This window comes from Rhineura floridana, chromosome 19, assembly GCF_030035675.1.
Source record: "Rhineura floridana isolate rRhiFlo1 chromosome 19, rRhiFlo1.hap2, whole genome shotgun sequence".
In the NCBI taxonomy this organism is placed as follows: domain Eukaryota; kingdom Metazoa; phylum Chordata; class Lepidosauria; order Squamata; family Rhineuridae; genus Rhineura; species Rhineura floridana.
The window spans coordinates 17,444,078-17,461,178 of NC_084498.1; the positions used below are offsets into that span (position 1 = coordinate 17,444,078).

The 17,101-nt window shown below is 43.8% G+C and overlaps 1 protein-coding gene across 27 annotated transcripts in view; it reads left to right on the forward strand.

Moving 5' to 3' along the window:
- Positions 1 to 17,101, forward strand: part of FBRSL1 (fibrosin like 1) — a 999,197-nt gene that overhangs the window by 900,823 nt on the left and 81,273 nt on the right. For all 27 annotated transcript variants that reach the window (XM_061603171.1, XM_061603169.1, XM_061603170.1 and 24 more), the window contains one exon: positions 5,781 to 5,826. In XM_061603171.1, coding sequence (XP_061459155.1) covers positions 5,781 to 5,826 — 46 coding nt within the window. The remainder of the gene's footprint in view (positions 1 to 5,780; positions 5,827 to 17,101) is intronic.

The window sequence follows — 17,101 nt, forward strand, 5'->3', positions numbered from 1 at the left end:
TTATAAAATCACTTTCCTCCAGTAGTTATCTTACTTAATCATCAAATCTCATAAACATTACTTTATTCTTTCCACGTTCGCTTTAACAGATAGAGCTTGCTGTTGAAAATCCGTCCCACCTTCGTCGGCTGGACCTCGTCCCATAAATTAATGAGATCTGGTCGTCCCAACAAAAATAGGCTTTGAGGTTAATCTCTTCGTTTCTCCCTACCCGGGAGAAGTTTAATCAGTCAAAAAAAAAAGAAAAAACTGACTGATATATCTGAATAAGCTTCTTTTGAGGCAGGAGCCCGTCTCAAAAGCAGGCACAGGCTAAGTCACCCTTCCCGGAAGTCCCACAGTGGGCAGTCTTCAGGCTTCCAGGATCGACTTTGTTGGGGTTTTTTTACTAGAATCCTGAAATCCATTAACCAGAAGCAGGTGCAAAATATATGCAGTTAGAATTAAACAATTCTGAGCCCAGGAATTTGAGTATCAGAATCGAACTGAGCTCATAGCCCTTCCAAAGAAAAAGCCACTTTTAGACACACACACACACCACTTATAATTGTGGAGGGAGCCATTTTGTTATTGCTCTTATTAAACAATTGGGAATTAGAAGTCATAGGAAGCTGCCTTGTACTAAGTAAGATCATTGGTCCGTCTAGCTCAGTTTTGTCTACACTGACTGGCAGCAGCTCTCCAGGATTTCAGACAGGACTCTTTCTCAGCCCTACCTGGAGATGCTGGGGATTGAACCTGGAACTTTCTGCATGCAAAGCACATGCTGCAACCACTGAACTACAGCCCTGGCTCATCTACTTCAAATAACTTGAGAGGTATAGCAGTCTATCATCTGCCCTCCGCTGCTCTACCTCTTCTTGCTAATATTCTGAATGCTGCTGTAAACATGTCCATTCAAATTTTAAAACCGTCCATGAACACACATGCAGAATTGATATTAAGTGGAACTTAACCTAGTGTTGGATTGGTAGCAGAAGTGGCACTGTCTGTTGGGCAGTAGGGGGTGCTGGAGTAATAATGGGAAAGGTGGGTTGGCACAGGAAAAAGTGTGTGTGGATGTACATCTGATTGTATCAGTCCCATTGGTATGGGATGAATTGGAAGGTGTTTGCACAGGCACACAAAATACAGTAGGGCCCCACTCGTACGGCGGGTTATGTTCCGGACCCCCGCTGTAAAGCGAAAACTGCTGTAAAGCGGAACTCATTGAATAGAATGGCACGCAATGCCCAAAAACCGCCATAAAAGCGGAACAAGCGCCTTATGAGTGGGGCTTTAGTCTAACTGCGTCTAATTGAGACCGCTGCATTAGCAAAGCACCGTAAAGCGAAGTGCTGTAAAGCTGGGCCCTACTGTAAGGGACATCTAGTAATAGCTCGTTGTTTTAAGAATTTGGATGCTGCAGGTTGCGTCCAGCATTAGTCATACTCAGAGTAAACCCACTGAAAGTAATGGACATGACTAACTTGGGTCCATTAATTTCAGTGGGTCTATTCTGAGGAGATCTTAGTTGGACATAACCCTTGACTTGTTGATAAAGAAACTGGGTAGGTGGTAGGTAGGGGTGTTTGAGATTTTTGTTTTTCAGTGTACGGGGGAAGTGCATTGCCAAGAGCATTTTTATATGCTTGTTGGCATCACAGGGTTGGTGTGCAGTAAAGAAGTATGCAAAGGCTTGGCTAGAAATGATGGCTGCCCTTTGTTTCACTCCTGCAGCAAGAGGTGGTTAAAGCGTAATAACCCAGAGCAGAATTGCATTCACAAGAGACACTGCATCTCCCAAAGGATTTCCAGGGCTATTTTGTCCTGTGACCAGAGGCGACTTCTGTGGAAAATATATGGCTCGACATTGCTTTATCTTATAGATTCTGCTTCATCATCCACTGGTTGTTTCTCTTAAAAACGAAAAAGAGAAAAGAAGGCAGCTTGCCATTTTTTTCAGTAAGATCCTGCAGCTTGTAAGCTCTTGTTATTCAGAAGTAACTCTGATATATATATATATATATATATATATATATATATATTGCTTCTTATAAAAGGCCCAACCCAAAGGCCATTGAAGCTTAGAAGAAAATGCTTCCATTGATTCCGGTGATTCTTCTGGCTCAGGGCCCAGAGTGGCAGCAAGTCTGGTTATGTTTCTCCAATGTTTTATTTTGCTTCCTAAATCTCTGGCTATGAAATATGTAGTGTTGCGGTACAATTCATAAGGCACTTAATAATGCAAGCTTTCCAAGGAGTGGCAGAGTAAAATCAATGCTGTTGGAAAGAAAATCAACTTAGCTTAGTCATGAGTTGAATTATTATTATTATTTTACCACAGAGCTAAACTTTTTTCTGTTAGATACACACACTGCAATCTTAAACCCTCTAACACTGCAATCCAAACCCTCTTTGTGCCAGGCTGGGGACGGGATTTTGGATTGGGTGGAGCTATCCCCTGCCCAGCCCTGCTGGCCTCTGCCCATGGAGTGATGGCTGCAGGTGCACACAGAATGACCCCTCTGATCTGTCCAGACTATTTCAGCATGGTTTGTATCCCCTAGAAGAATGCTGTCACTGGTATGGTGTTGAGGTCTGAACGGACTGCCTCTGTTTTTGCTTGCAATTGTCGTTCTTTGCACCTGGGAGCACCTTCTGCCAAAAAGGTAGCTAGCCAGATGGTTTTAAGAACTGGGATCAATGTCCTGACTGCATAGCCATACATTGTGTTGTGCTGCTGTGCTGGCCACCATTGCTCTGGCATTAAATTGCATAGCATCCCATGCTGCATCTGCCTGAAATGAAGCAGTGATAGAAAGTTTTGCTAGGCCGTCCTTGACAGGTTTCAGTACATCATCCCTGCTAGCAAGTTCTTGCACCCATAGCATACTGGCACATGTCATTACTGAAGTCGCAGTTGAGGCCATGACAGCAGCTGCCTCCGCCTCAAAGCCCCTGCATAGGGCCACTTCTACACATTTGTCACAGCATCCCTTGGGCCCACCTCCCCTTCCATTGGGACAGCTGTGGAGGAGGATAGTGCAGCCATGGGACAATCTACTACTGGAGTCCTCAGTCGTTCCATTACCCATTGTGGGAAGTAGTAGTGTTTGTTGACCAGCTTGTGCGTGGATTTGTGCTTGTTGGAACTAGCCCATTCTGACTTCCATAGGTTGCGAAAGGGAAAGGAAGTGTGACTGCCCTCTATTGTCCATCCAGGAAAATGGTCTTGGCACGTTTGGAAGAAGCTGGGGTGACAACCTCCTCAGCCTGTTCCACTGGATGTTCCAGGATCTGCCTGGCTGGAAAGAATTCAGACTGGAAAAGCCTCCCTTTAGGGCAGCGGTTCTCAAACCTTTTTGGTTTGCGGCGCACTGTAAAACATATAAAAATTTTCTGTCACACTTTGTGTACAAAATTAAAAATATATTAATATATTTTAAACTGTGAATAGAAATAACTTAATAATAATATACTTTCATAATATTCGCGGCACACCTAGCCACCTCTTGCGGCGCAACAGTGTGCCCCGTTGCACCATTTGAGAATCGCTGCTTTAGGGCGTGGGACCTCCAGGACTTCCTCAGAGAGCTCTCCCTCTCTTCCAAGGAGGGGGAACACTTCGAATCTGAGAGCAGGCCTGGAACAGCAGCCACCTTCTTCCTATGCTTCCTTTTTCTCCCCATCTTGGCAGCAGTATGCCTGGATCCATGGCCCTGAGACCTGTGTTTGTACCCGGTATGGTGACCTCTGCTGGGCTCTGGGAATGATTGGAAAGAAGAAGAGTGTGAAGGGGATGACTCTGGGGAGGAAGAAAAAATTGAGGGCAAGGGGTATGGTGACTTAGTGCACCTTTGCTTCTTGTGATGGGTCTTCTGGACCTGCTTTCTCTTTTCCTCTTTCATTTCCCCTTCCCTGTGTCTTTAGAAGGGGTGGGGGATGTGGAAGGCTTGGAGGTGGAGTGGGAGTCTTTGATGGTCCTGAGGTATCCTTAACACCCCACACCTCCCACACAACAGTAACTTTGATCTATTGCATGAACTTGGAGAATTCTTCCTCTCCTGGAAGGCTAGGTATGGAGGGATCACTTACCCTCCATGTGTCCCTCGTGGGTGGCTGGCACTGAGTCTGACCTGGAAATGCTATTGGAAATATGTACCCCTTCTCCATCATTGGTTCTGGAGGCCTGTTCTGCTGAAGAGCTGCCTGCCTGGAGAGTGGCATCTCTGCTGGACGCCATGGTGCCTGCCGACCCTAAGGTGGGGGTGAGTGGGGCCATGCACCATGCTGTGGGTCTGGGCCTTGCCGTGTTGTGCCTTGGTGGGAAAACACAGGCTGTGCATTTACAGCTGTCTGCTGCCGAATATGGTCATGCCTCTCCTATTGCTGAGGAGGCGTGCCATGCAAATGTTTGCCTCATCGTACCTTCTGGTGCCGAACGCAGTCTTGCCTCTTCCTAATCTCAAGTAGGCATGGTCCACCTCAAGGCTCCCTTGCTACGCCGCTAATGCTGCTTTCTAGAGGCAACCTGTCCCGCCTTGAGCTGAGGCCATGGGGGACGGTGGAAGCAAGGGGGGAAGAGGAAAACACAGGGAAGAAGTGGAAGGAAAGAAGGGCTAGAAATCAGACCTAGACATCCTCAGCAAAAGGTCTGGAGAGCGGGATGGCCCTCCCCCCTGGGTGAGGTCGTCAGAAGTAGTAAACTTTATCAAGGGTTTATCCCACTCTGTGAAACATGTAAAGCTCACAATAATTTGCCTATGAGTGAAAAAATAATAGGTTTGAAAATAAATATTTTCTTTGTTTGGCTACATGTAAAGCAGTACTCATTCTCATCATCAAGTGACATTCCCCATTGTCACACAGAACAGGAATGTCTCTTTTAAGCCAACACTTGTGGTCTAAAGTTTTTGCAAGGGCTGTTTTTAAAATAATTTAAAAATGCTGGCCAATTAATTTGCGGCAGCTTTGTAGTCAATTAACATTATGTCGATGATTAATTGAATAAGTATTGCAACCTCAAAATAAGGACTATTTTGGTTCTTTGTTGGAAGCTTTCCGTGTTTCATGGAGTGGGAGAAACCCTTTAAGATTTTATTTAGGAAAACCTTTATGTACATGCACTTTTTTTTTTTACAGTGTATGTTGTTATCATCCTGGCTAAAACCCAGTGCTCCTGATTACCATGAAGCTGTTTACAAGGTTTAGGTTAATTGGATTTCTTAACCACTTCCTACGACAGAAGTACAGCATGGATGGAATTCAAAATGCAGAATACAGCTTAGATATAAACAGAAGGAAGCGGCTTTGTTTAATAATCTGCTGAACCCAGAGTATAGGGGGTGGAGAAGAGATGAGCGGGTCTGTGATTTGGTTCAAAATAGGACTCTCTTTTGCGCATCACTGTGGCTATGCCACACCCAGTTCTCTCCTTCCATATAATACTATCTGCTTGTTCAAGGAGATAAGGATCCATTTGAGATGAGGAGCTTTGAAATGGCTCTGACTTTACCTTGATAGCCATTTCATTTGTGCTTTCAATGGGAAGAATCATGAATATAGCTGCCTTAGTAGGCAGGAAGGATGTGAGCACAGGGCGCTGTTGTCAAATGCACCCTCTTCTCCTCACCCCACTCACCTCTCTATCCTTGGCCTTTTTTTTAATGGCACAACATTGCACCCTCCAGGTGTGACGCATAACTGCAGTCGTCCACCTCAGACTGATTTGTTTCGTTATTGCTGTTGGGGGATACTAAACTCTCATTTAGTAACCCTCTTTCTTTTGTTCTTTTCAGGCTTCCGAAGGCTCAGAGAAGCTGTTCTCCCCAGCAGCAACTAAAGGTAGGTAATTTGGAAGAAATACTTCCCTGACATTTTGTTGAGCTTCTTGTTGTTCAGCTAAATACGTATTTCCAGGGCATGAAACTACAAGATACATTATCAGTCTGGGTATATCCATATATACTCAGCAGTACTGGGCTTAAGAGGAATACTGGGCTTTGGAATGCCTAGGCTGCCCTGGAGATTCTGCCTTTTGTTTTAAGAGCTTGTGGGCAGGGATGAATTCTCCCTGCCAACCGCCCCATGAGTCCTTTTGCCCACTCCTTTCTCCAACTCAGTCAGAAACTTGGCAGGGCTTTGTTTTGCTTTGTTTTTTGCTGATTTTTTCATTGGTCTTCCACCAGCTTGTTGAGACGCTCAAGTCGATCCTGCTCTGGTCTAAGGCCACACCAATGATGCCACCTTCCTTCCTTCCTTCCTTCCTTCCTTCCTTCCTTCCAGCAATTAAAAAAATGAGGGAGAAAGAGAGAAGGCAAATACATGCACAGGAGGAAGACACACAAAATATATTTATGGGTCATATTCAGTGTAGCGCTAAGGAGAACATTCCATCAGCTAAAGCATTTTTGCTTGCCCAGCAGAACAGTCTCTCCTTCCCCTGCACACTGTTCTAGGGGTCTCCCAACCCTCTGGAGCAGATTTGGGGAGACCCTGGGGGGCATGTGGGTGGAGTACCATTGCACTGGCAGGAGAACTTGTGCTGGCTACAGCAAAATGTTTCCATTGGCCACACTGAGAGGGGCAACGGGTTGATCTACCAATCAATTGTGAAATCTGTTTTAAACTTTTTTTTTAATTAAAAAGCACTCTAGCTGATTCCATCAGGTTTTACAGGGAAAAGGGGTGGGTTTGACTAGCGTTGTGTGCTCCCGTTTTCAGAAAAGAGAGGTGGTGATGCACTGCAACCAGCAGAACAGTAACTGTGTCTCTACCCTTAGATGAATGCTGCCCTTTATATTTTATTTTTATTGGGTGGTACTCAACTGAATAATAATGGTAACACAAGGCTGACTGCTAGCACAATGGGACTTTCCCCCTCTCTCCCCCCCCCACATGTGCCCTGCACCATCCCCAAATCTGCTCCAGAAGGTTGAGGGGAAACCCAGAAGAGATTTAGGGGGCACATGGGAGAGGAGAGGGGTTGAATGTTCCGCTGCAGAAGGAGAAATCTTTGCACTGATGGAACATTCACCTCAGCACTACACTAAATAGAACCCTATACATTTTATTTTATATATATTTATATATGTCCACACACATATAAATTTAAGTGTGCTTTTGGTGCCCTTTTCCAGGATCCTGAGTTATTACGTACCTGCTGTTGTGTTTATTGCTGTTGATTTTGTTGTTAAGTTGTTGTTTTTTAAGGCTGTGTTTTATTAGTATTTTGTAATCGTTTAGATTTTATATGTCCCCTTGCCTACGGTTGTAAAAAAGCAGGATAGATATAAGAAGTGTATACTAGAACGTTAAGGCTGCAGTCTCATGCATGCTAAGCTCAGAGTAAACCACACTGAGCCCAATGGGGTTGTGTTCCAAATAAGCATGAACTGGATTGGGGGGCTCTGGGGGCCCCCGTGTGGATTTCTGTTGAGTCTGAAAAAGTTGATGGAAGACTATGTTACTCTACAAAGTGCCAAAAAGTTGATAGCACTTTTGAAATAAATATGCAAATAATTTTATAGGTTTAAAGTTCTTGAACTTACATGTATTTATTGTTTTGTCTATGCAATGCCTATATTTGAATGGGAAGAACACAATGCAAAACAAGATATATCCATAGGCACTTTCCAGTGGGCACATCCTGGGAGGTGTTTTGTTTTCCCATTGTGACTTAAGTGGCCAAAACTGTGAAATGGGCTTGGTTCAAAGGGCTTTCCACCAGAGGCAGTGCCGTCCTCTTCCCATCCCCAGCCTTGCTTCCTGCCAGGAAACAATAATTAAACAAAAGTACAGAGGGCCCTCATCTGAGGTGGTGTTCAGTGGATCTTTCTTGGCATGAGACACTGTTTGTCTCTCTGTAGACATTTCTTCCTGGTGCAAAGGGAGTAAAGCATTCACAGGAGGCATTTACAAGACATTCTCCCTGCAAATAAATCAATGGACAAATAAGAAAGGGCTGTTTGTTTTGGCACCCAGCTTTCTCACACATGGGTCTCTAAGACAGTCTCTCTTTCATATTCTCCCTCCCCCTCCCTCCTTCCTGCTCCTGCTCTCTGTCTAAAAGACAAGCCTTTTACCTCAGGGCAGATGGGAAAGAAGGTTGGTTGAATTATGGACTCCAAAATGTTATTAATTTAGGACTGAGGATATTTCTATGGGATGCAACTCCCTCTCTCCTTTCAGTTAGTACTTACCCAGGATCTTAAGGAACCTTGTTTTGCAGCTCTACCTTATCTCTTATCAGCAGCCTTCTGTATTTGAAGGAGGAGAAGTATAGGTGGGGGGGAGGGAAATCTTGCTGGACCTATTGGTTTGAATCCTATTTAGCCCCACCACTTCTCCAGGCCCACTTGGTGCCACTCCTCATATTTAGCCATGTAGCCCTTCTTTAAAGAAAAGTGCTTTTGAGGATGTACAGCAAGCAGCCCATCCCAACGCCCTTAGAAGTAATTCCTTCTGGGACCAATGGTGTGATTCCCATGCAGGTCTGAGCATTAGCACCTCTAGGATTTAAACTCTATCCCCACATTTATATGAATGAAATTCTGTCTGCAAGGCAAGGGTATGTAGTAGCTGCTGGCTGTTGTTGCTAGCAGCATAGTTATGCATTGCAGAAGTAGTAGTTGTATCTGGTTTTGTCCTCCAGATAGGACAGAAAATGGTTTCTACACATACTTTCTACCCAGTGCCTTCATTAGTGTTAAAATCTGATGTGTTGTCATTTTTGGAACCCCCAAAGCTCTAAAGCTTCCACCATATTTAAAATTTAATTTAATTTATTAAATTTATATCCCACCCTCATTTAGGATGGTCAACCCCTTATATTAAAGGAAGTGTCATTGTTCTAGAGCATTATAGCTCCATAGAACTTGGTCACTATCCTTTATGAGAAAAAAAAAACCCAGCTACTTAAACCCTCAGAATGGTGGGTTGCCGTCTTTTTAAAAAAACTGACCTGCCAGGCACATTTGCAAGGCTTTGTTGAGCAGAAACTACATTTCCTCTGCAAGCAGCCTCTAATTGTCAACGGTGGGATGCTCTGCAACTGCTTGGCCCAGTGGGCTAACAGCTTGCAGTCCTTTTGAAGTCTCTGTCTTTTATTGTCTTTTTATTTTGTCTTCTTGGCCACAGAATAGTGCCTCAGGCCAGCAAGAGAGATTTCTTGTTAAGAGAGGACTCTGAGGCTTTGACTAGCATGTCTGATCCAGAAAAGCGACCTTGTTCTTCGGAGATCAGGGCTGCATAATTTTGTTGCCTTAAGGAGACTAGGCATTTTTCTATGTCCCCCTCCTTTCTTTCCCCACTGTACTAAACTGTCATAGTAAATCATTTTAAAAACTAGAAATGCAAAACCTCCAGAGATAGGGCATGCTGCTTCAGAATGGATACCTTATTATTTCAAAAAGGGCTGGGGGCGTGGGAGGGTTTGGAAATGCATGGTTACTTCACCTGGCTCCCGGCAGGCTCCCAGTGAAGTGGAAACTAACACAGGCAAGGCTGCTTTCAGCATATGCAGTACTCTGCAGCCTTCTGTTTTGTCTAGGGAAATGAGCTCAGAGTAAAGAGATTCAGGCGTTGCCCCTGCTGCTGTCTGTGGTCTGACCCTGGGCAAGTTATTGTGCTCCTGCATTTCCTCTGTTCCTCTCCCACTTTTTCCTCTTGTCTTCCTTAGAGGCATGGAATCCATCAATGAGATGAAATATTTTATTGGGTCAACCAGCAATCAAGATTGCTAATTAGATTTCCTTTTGGCCAGGAGTGGGGTGGTTCTTGTTGGATCTCAGTTTACAGAAATGGCAAGTAATCTGAAAAAAATCAAATGAAAACAGTTCATCATAATTAGCAGCTGTTCCAGCACTTTGTCTGAAATCTAAATGAGTGTAGGAGCCATCTTTTTTGGACCTGCCTTTTCTAAGTGCTATGTTGCCTGATTAAAGCTTGTGACAGCACAGGCTTCCTGGTTGATCAAGCAAAACTGATGCACAGAATCAGTGAGTCTCTTTATGTGGGAACTAATGAGAGCCAGTGTGGTATAGTGGTTAGAGTGCCAAAACAGGACAAACTGGATTCAGAACTTTGTTCAGCTCCAAAGCTCATTGGGTGGTCTTGGGCCAGTTACTATTTCTCAGCCTAACCCTACTTTGCAGGATGTTTTGAAGATAAATTGTGGCAGGGCTACATTAAATTGTAATAAACAAATAAACCTGGCACTTCAAAACTTTTAAAATAATTTCCTGCCTTCTGCTGCCTTTGAAAGTCCATTTCACTTGTCATAGAGATACTAGGTACATCCCTCTAACTGCTGTGCCCAAGGTGTGATTTTGCATTGTATGATAGCCATCCCCATCATTTTTATAAGCACATGGATCCATGGTCCTACTGAATACATTAAGAGAGGCAAGAGAGAGAGAAATACGTGTCTCTGATATTATGGGGACTGCTGCAGATACCTGTAGGATACAGGTATTTCCTGCTAATTTCTGGAAGCATCCTAGAGATTGGAATTTCTACTCTGGGCATCATCTTATCAGAGTGTCTTCTTGCTATGTTGCACTCACTCTTAGGTTCCAGTTCAGATGTAATTGGATGGGGGACTCTCAAGAATCAAGGCATGTCATTCTAACTGTGTGTGACTGATTTCCAGAAAAGTCCTATTCATACTAAAAGAATGGACAACCAAAATAAGTCATAAGGTGTTGTTGCTTTACAGTACAATCTTGTACATATTTACTCAGAGATAAGTCCCATTGTATTTGATGGGGCTCACTCCCCGGTTGTACCTTTAAATAGTTTGGATTTTTCTTATTGATCAGAGGGCCATGCTTCTAAAGCTGCTGCTTTAGGGAGAAGCTGTAGGTCCGTCATTGATCTGCTCAAACATACTACAGGTCCATCTCATCCAGCATTTTGCTTCCCATAGTGGCTAACCAGCTGCCTCCAGGAAGTCCATAGTGAGGCCTTGAACATCCCTCTCTAATTGTTGCTCATCAGCAGCTGGAATTCAGAGGCAAACTGCCTCTGAACACGGAAGCTCCATGTTGATACACATATCCTCCATAGATTTGTCTAATCTCATTTTAAAACCATCTAATCTAGTGGCTCTCGCTACATCTCATGACGGTGAATTCCATAAATTGTGCATCCTATTTATATAATGTGACTATACGGCCAGTTACATAAGGTTCTGAAGTACAGATGGGGAACTTGTGGCCCTCCAGATGTTGTTGGCTGACAGCTTCCATCCTTCCTGATCGTTGGACTGGCTGGCTGTAGCCAACGGAATTTGGAGTCCAATGAAATCTGGCTGGCTGCAGGTTCCTTATCCATATTCCGAAGGCATTTTATCCTGAAGCTCAGTGCTATCCATTCACACAAAAATTCCTTGCACTGTTCCTTCATTCACTCATGCCACTCTGTGTTAAGGCCCAATGGAAAATTCACAGCCACACAGTGAGGTTAGTTTTCAGTCAGTGGTGTTTGTCTTGTGTCAGGAAAGCTCAACTTACATGAGCAAAAAATGTCATCAGGAACAACAGCTGAGGGAGCGAAACAATTTATGGTTTTAATATCAACACCAATCTAGTATTGTCTAAGACAAACTGGCAATATCGAACCTCTCCAGAACTTAACCCAGCCGTCACCAGCTGAGTATTTTCCCCGTCAAGCTGGAATAGAGAGATCCTTTGTAGTATCAGGGTGAAAAGTTGAGTTGTAAACATTTCTAAGCTCTGTGGTGGGTGTTGTTGTTGTTTTAAGGTTATTGGGGTACGCTGCTACATTCCTGTCACTGGGGTAAGAATAAATAGAAGCAATACCGAAGGAGATAGAATGTATTTAATTATTTATTTGAGCATTACAGACTGAAATTGCTTTTTGATTTAAAGCATCCAAGCCGCGGCTGTGTTTTTGGAGTTGAGAGAGAAGCTGTATGTTCATCCCATTACCTAGGGTAGCATAAATGTCTCTGTGCAACTGCTATTCCTTGGTAGAATTGGTTCATTCCCTTAAAATATTTCACATTTTAAATGTGGTGCAATTAAATATTCTGGAACACTAACAGCATGTGAGGTCTTAAAGGGGGGGAGGGAAAGCCTTTAACAATAAATAATTTCTTCTCGCTAGTACTGTACAAGTGTTATCGAAATAATGGTTTGTTTTCTTTAATTATATAGCATATATTGGTTTTTTGAGGGGAAGGACTTGTAACAAGGTGAAAAAATAACCAACATGCACTGTTCTGCCTCAGCGGACAGGTTTTACATATTCAGTTTGTGTGAAAGTCAATTAGAAGAGGCTATCAGGTTATGAGCAAAGGCATTCTAATAAATAATTTCAGCCTTTGACTAATAACAATTTCCATTACGTTGAGCTAAGAACTTTTTAAAAGAAAAAATGAATTAACTCTTCATCTTTTCTCATGCTTGTTTACCTTTCCTCTTGTTTGTTTCAATAAACATTTGTGTCTCCCTTTGTGCTCTCAAGGTTAGATTTAGGGTTTAGGAAGGGGCATGGCTCAGTGATAGAGTATCTGCTTTGCATGCAGAAGGTCCCACATTCAATCCCTGGCATCTCATCTCCAGGTAGGGCTGGATGAGAACCCTGTCTGAAAACCTAGAAAGCTGCTGCCAGTCAGTGTAGACAATACAAAGCTAGATGGACCATCGGTCTGATTCAGTACAAGGCAGATTCTTATTAGGGGAAGGGCTATAGCTCAATGGTATAGCATCTCCTTTGCAGGCAGAAGCTCCCAGGTTCAATTCCTGGCAGTTCCAGGTAAGGCTGGGAAGAACTCCTGTCTGAAACCTTGGAGAGCTGCTGCCAGTCAAAGTAGGCAGTACTGCGCTAGAAGTACCAATGGTGTGACTTGGTATAAGGCAGCAGCAGCAGCAAGCATTCCATAATAGCTGTTCCTTGAAGTTTTGGGAATCAAGTTAAATGATGTATGTTTCACTTAGCTTTATTACAGTGTATTGGCATGCTCCAGCCACATTTAGATGTAGTGAAGAATAGAAGCTTTTGCTTCTGCTTTTAAACAAATCACAGTTCTCCATGATGACTAACCTTGGGGAACTGTGGTTTGGTAAAACTATGGTTAGTGGGAATTATACCAGGATTTCAGATTCTGGCTTTTTCTGAACAGGGCCGGCGCCAGGCATTACTGGGCCCTTGGGCACCAGCCTGCCCCAGGTCTGTGATGTCATATCCCAACCCCCCATACAGGCAGCGTGGGGCTAATAAGCCTGCCCACAGGTGCCACCTACCTCTCACATCCCTGTGAATGATGTGCATGCTGCACACATGTGCCTGCCATCAACCAAGATGGCAGCTGGTGCATCAGCCCCTTAGGAAAACCTGTGCCTCCATCTTGGTGGATGGTAGGCATGTGCATGCTACATGCATGTCTGCCATCAACCAAGATTATAGTGGGGGCATCACCCCCCTTAGAGAAGGCCACAACCACCATCTTGGTTGATGGCAGGCATGCACGCACAGCATGCATGTCATTCACAGGGACGAAAGAGGTAGATGGGTGTGCGTGCGAGCTTATTGACGCATGCACTGACTTACTGGGAAGGTGCGTGGGAGTTCCCTCTCTGTGATCCTTGGCAGGATCGGGAGCGGATGCTGCCATGGATCGCAGAATGGGAGCCCTACCCTCCCACTGTAAGGAAGGGGCCCTGAATCATAGTTTAAGAAACCACACATCCCTAAACTTCTCACAAGAATTGTGCTTTGTTTAAAAGCAAAAAGAAAAGCTTCTGAATGCTTCCTTGAGGCCACAAAAGAAGAGGAAAGAGGAGGGGATGTACAAGCCCAGGTCTGACTGCAGCTCGTTCACGTAGTAGGAAATCACAATTTCCTATTAACATCTGAAGAGGGCAATAGCTCTTCTAAGATACGTTTGTCTCTCATTGAAATCAGCAGGACTAAAAAACAAAGCAAGATTTAATTTGGCTGGATCATGTCCTTGTTAACTGGATTTTTAAATGGTTAGCCACTTCATTATGTCAGTTAAGTAACAGTCAACAATTCTAGCTTAGGTCTTGAGAATCTGAAGCTAATGGAACAAGGCTCCAACCTCTATAATCTAGTTGTTGTTGAGGCTTTTTGCTAGAGTTTCTGCCATTTCCGCCACACCAGGTCTAGTTCAAGACATTTTGCTGCCTGAAACAACATAGTGTGCCACATGTAGAAGATAATCCAACTGGGGCGCCAACACTGGCAGCATCTCCCACTGCACCAGAGAGCAGACCTTGGAAAAGTTACTTTTTTGAACTACAACTCCCATCAGCCCCAGCCAGCATGGCCACTGGATTGGGCTGATGGGAGTTGTAGTTCAAAAAAGTAACTTTTCCAAGCTCTGCCAGAGAGTAGTAAGTTAGCTTGGGGCCCAGGAGTAGGGATGCAGGGTAGGATGGATGGTACACCCAGCTCTGTTCTCCACTGCTCAGTGCCCCCAGCATCAGCTGCCTGTGGAAGACAACTTTCTCTGTCTAATGATAGAGCCACACCTGTTCCATACCAGTCTTTGCTTTTGGACTGGTAGGAGCAACCAGGCAACAACCATTCAGGGCCAAAATTTGGCCCAGGCTCCACCAGCTGATCACTCCTACTTAAACCTATCTTACTGGGTCATCTATCCAGTCCTAAAACAGGATGGGCAAAATGACACTTCTGTTCATCCTCCCATTGAAATCATCTATGGAAGGAAATTCCATAGGTATCCTTGACAGCTTCTTCTGCTACCAAACTTTTCTTATAAACAGAAAGTCTTTACTAATCTACCTTCCTTCTGTGTAAAACTTGTTTTTGTTTGACATTAAGTGGGTGTAGGATGTAAGTATTTTTTCCTTTTCTTTCACAGGACCTTTCTGAATATTTTGAGCATGTCGAGAGAACTAAAATAACTTCTTGTTAACAACACTAGCCTTTTACACCATGCCTTCACCTTGGTGTCTCACAATAAGATGGTTATCTTAGATCAAGGTTGAAGAGATATTTCAACCTCATAAATTCTTAGGATTCAGTGTTGTATTCAACTAAGTCCTATTCAGAGTAGACCCATTGACATAAATGAACCTAGATTAGCCAATGGATCTGTTCTGAGTAGGAGTAGCATTATATACTACCCACAGTCTTGATTTGGGGGAGAAATAGGGGGATCCCTTAAGTCACCAACATATCTAACCTGGAAGATCATTTCTTCCTCCATCCAGACATCCATTGGACAAGAAACGGAGACAACAATAAAGTAAATGGGCAGCAAATGTGTATCTGCATAGAGGGGCTATAGCCTTATGATAGACCACATCCTTTGCATACACAGGATCCCAGGTTTAATCAATTGCATCTTCAGTTATGTGGATCAGGTAGCAGATGCTGGAAAAGACCTCTGCCTGAGACCCTGAAGAGCTACCCAGACAGTAGACTATGCTGGACTATAGATGGGCAAATAATCTGACCCAGTATAAAGCAACCTGCTATCTCCATCAAAGCATATTTACATGGCCTCAGTCTCAGAATTATGAACATCTCAGCTTTCAGTTTATGTAAGTGTAAGATTCTAGTCCTTGTGGTTATAGAAACATGCTTGAACATATGATGTTAAAGCACTAACAGAATCAGAGACAGGGATAAAAAGGAGCACAAATTCATTGTTTATGACTCTCATTGTTATTCCTAAACTCATATGTCAAGATATATTAATAACTAAAAAGCAGAGTTTTTCCCAATAAAAATAGAGGACAGCATTAGCGGAATGGGGAGTACTGTAGAGTAGAAACCACATCCACCAACTGCAGCTTGGGGTGCATGTGATCTGCAGATTTTGTTAATTATGTGTATTTAAGCAAGCAAATGTAGCTCCTCTGATGTTACTTCAGTAGTGAACGTGTTGCCTGCCCATGAGCTACACCCAGAGTGTGCAGTCACAGGCCATCTGCAAACACCCCAGCCTGCAAAACTTTTATTGGCACTTAGGCACTGCTGTTTATTGAAAGACATGTGCACTCTGATGTGTTGTATTTTTGTAACTCTATCTTTTTTTAAAAAAAATCCACCAGATTTTCTCTTCTCTGACTTTTCTTTTACGCTTTTGCACCCACACGCTTAACTTTCTGAGAACTTATCAATATTAATCTGTACTGAGTTGTATAATAGCCCATTAGGGATTCCTGCAGGCAGGCACAGTAACCCTGTGCTTGGTGCAGGTCAAGGCATAATAGAGGCCAGACCAGCAATTGACAGGTAATTTGACAAGTCAGCAGGGGAAAGCTTGTGGGGGGGGGAGAGGGTTGGAGAAGAGGAGGGGACTGCTGGAGTTGACCCCCCCAGGTCATCTTGGGTTTCCTTGGGTTTAATCAATGAAAGTGATCAATGAGACCACAGCATGCACTTTAATTGCAAATGGGTCTGGTTTCCCTTTTGTGTGCAACCCTTGTGCTATCTAACATTCTTGTGAATCAGTGAATTCTCTCTTGTGGAAGTGAGGTCAGCTTGAGCAGAGAGAATACTATTAGCAAGCTGCTGCTTTAGCCCCCTACAGACTCATGCAGAGTTCTTTCCCCTTCCCTTGCCCTGAAACCCTCCCCCAATCTGGGAATCGTGGGGCGTGCAGTTGATGAGCAGGAAGTGTGCTCTCCTGATCAATCTGTGCGGCAAGCAGTAATAGTTCATTCTCCACAGCAATCCCAGGGTTGACATGTGGTATGTTTCAGTAATTGATTTTTATATTAGCTTCATTTTGAGATGTGTAAATCCCTATATTGCTCACAGCAGCCTGTCCTGTCCTATCCTGAGTGAATGAGGCTGGATCGTGGGGGCATCCTTCATGCCCTGACAGCTTCTGCAATTTCATTTTTGCGTATAATTTATTCTAGAAATGCACACTCATGCATGGACACACACACACACACACACACACATGGTGTAAACTTCAGTCTCTCTGTTTATCTGCCTACACCTCTAAGATTTACAACACTGGTAAGGTGATGCCATTTATTGTACACATTTCTGTTGGAAAGGGACAAGTTTTTTAAAATGTGAGGCATGGACAGTTTAGTTGCCAGAGAAGATGCTTGTTCTTCCCTGCCATCATCCCAGAGTGGTGTCT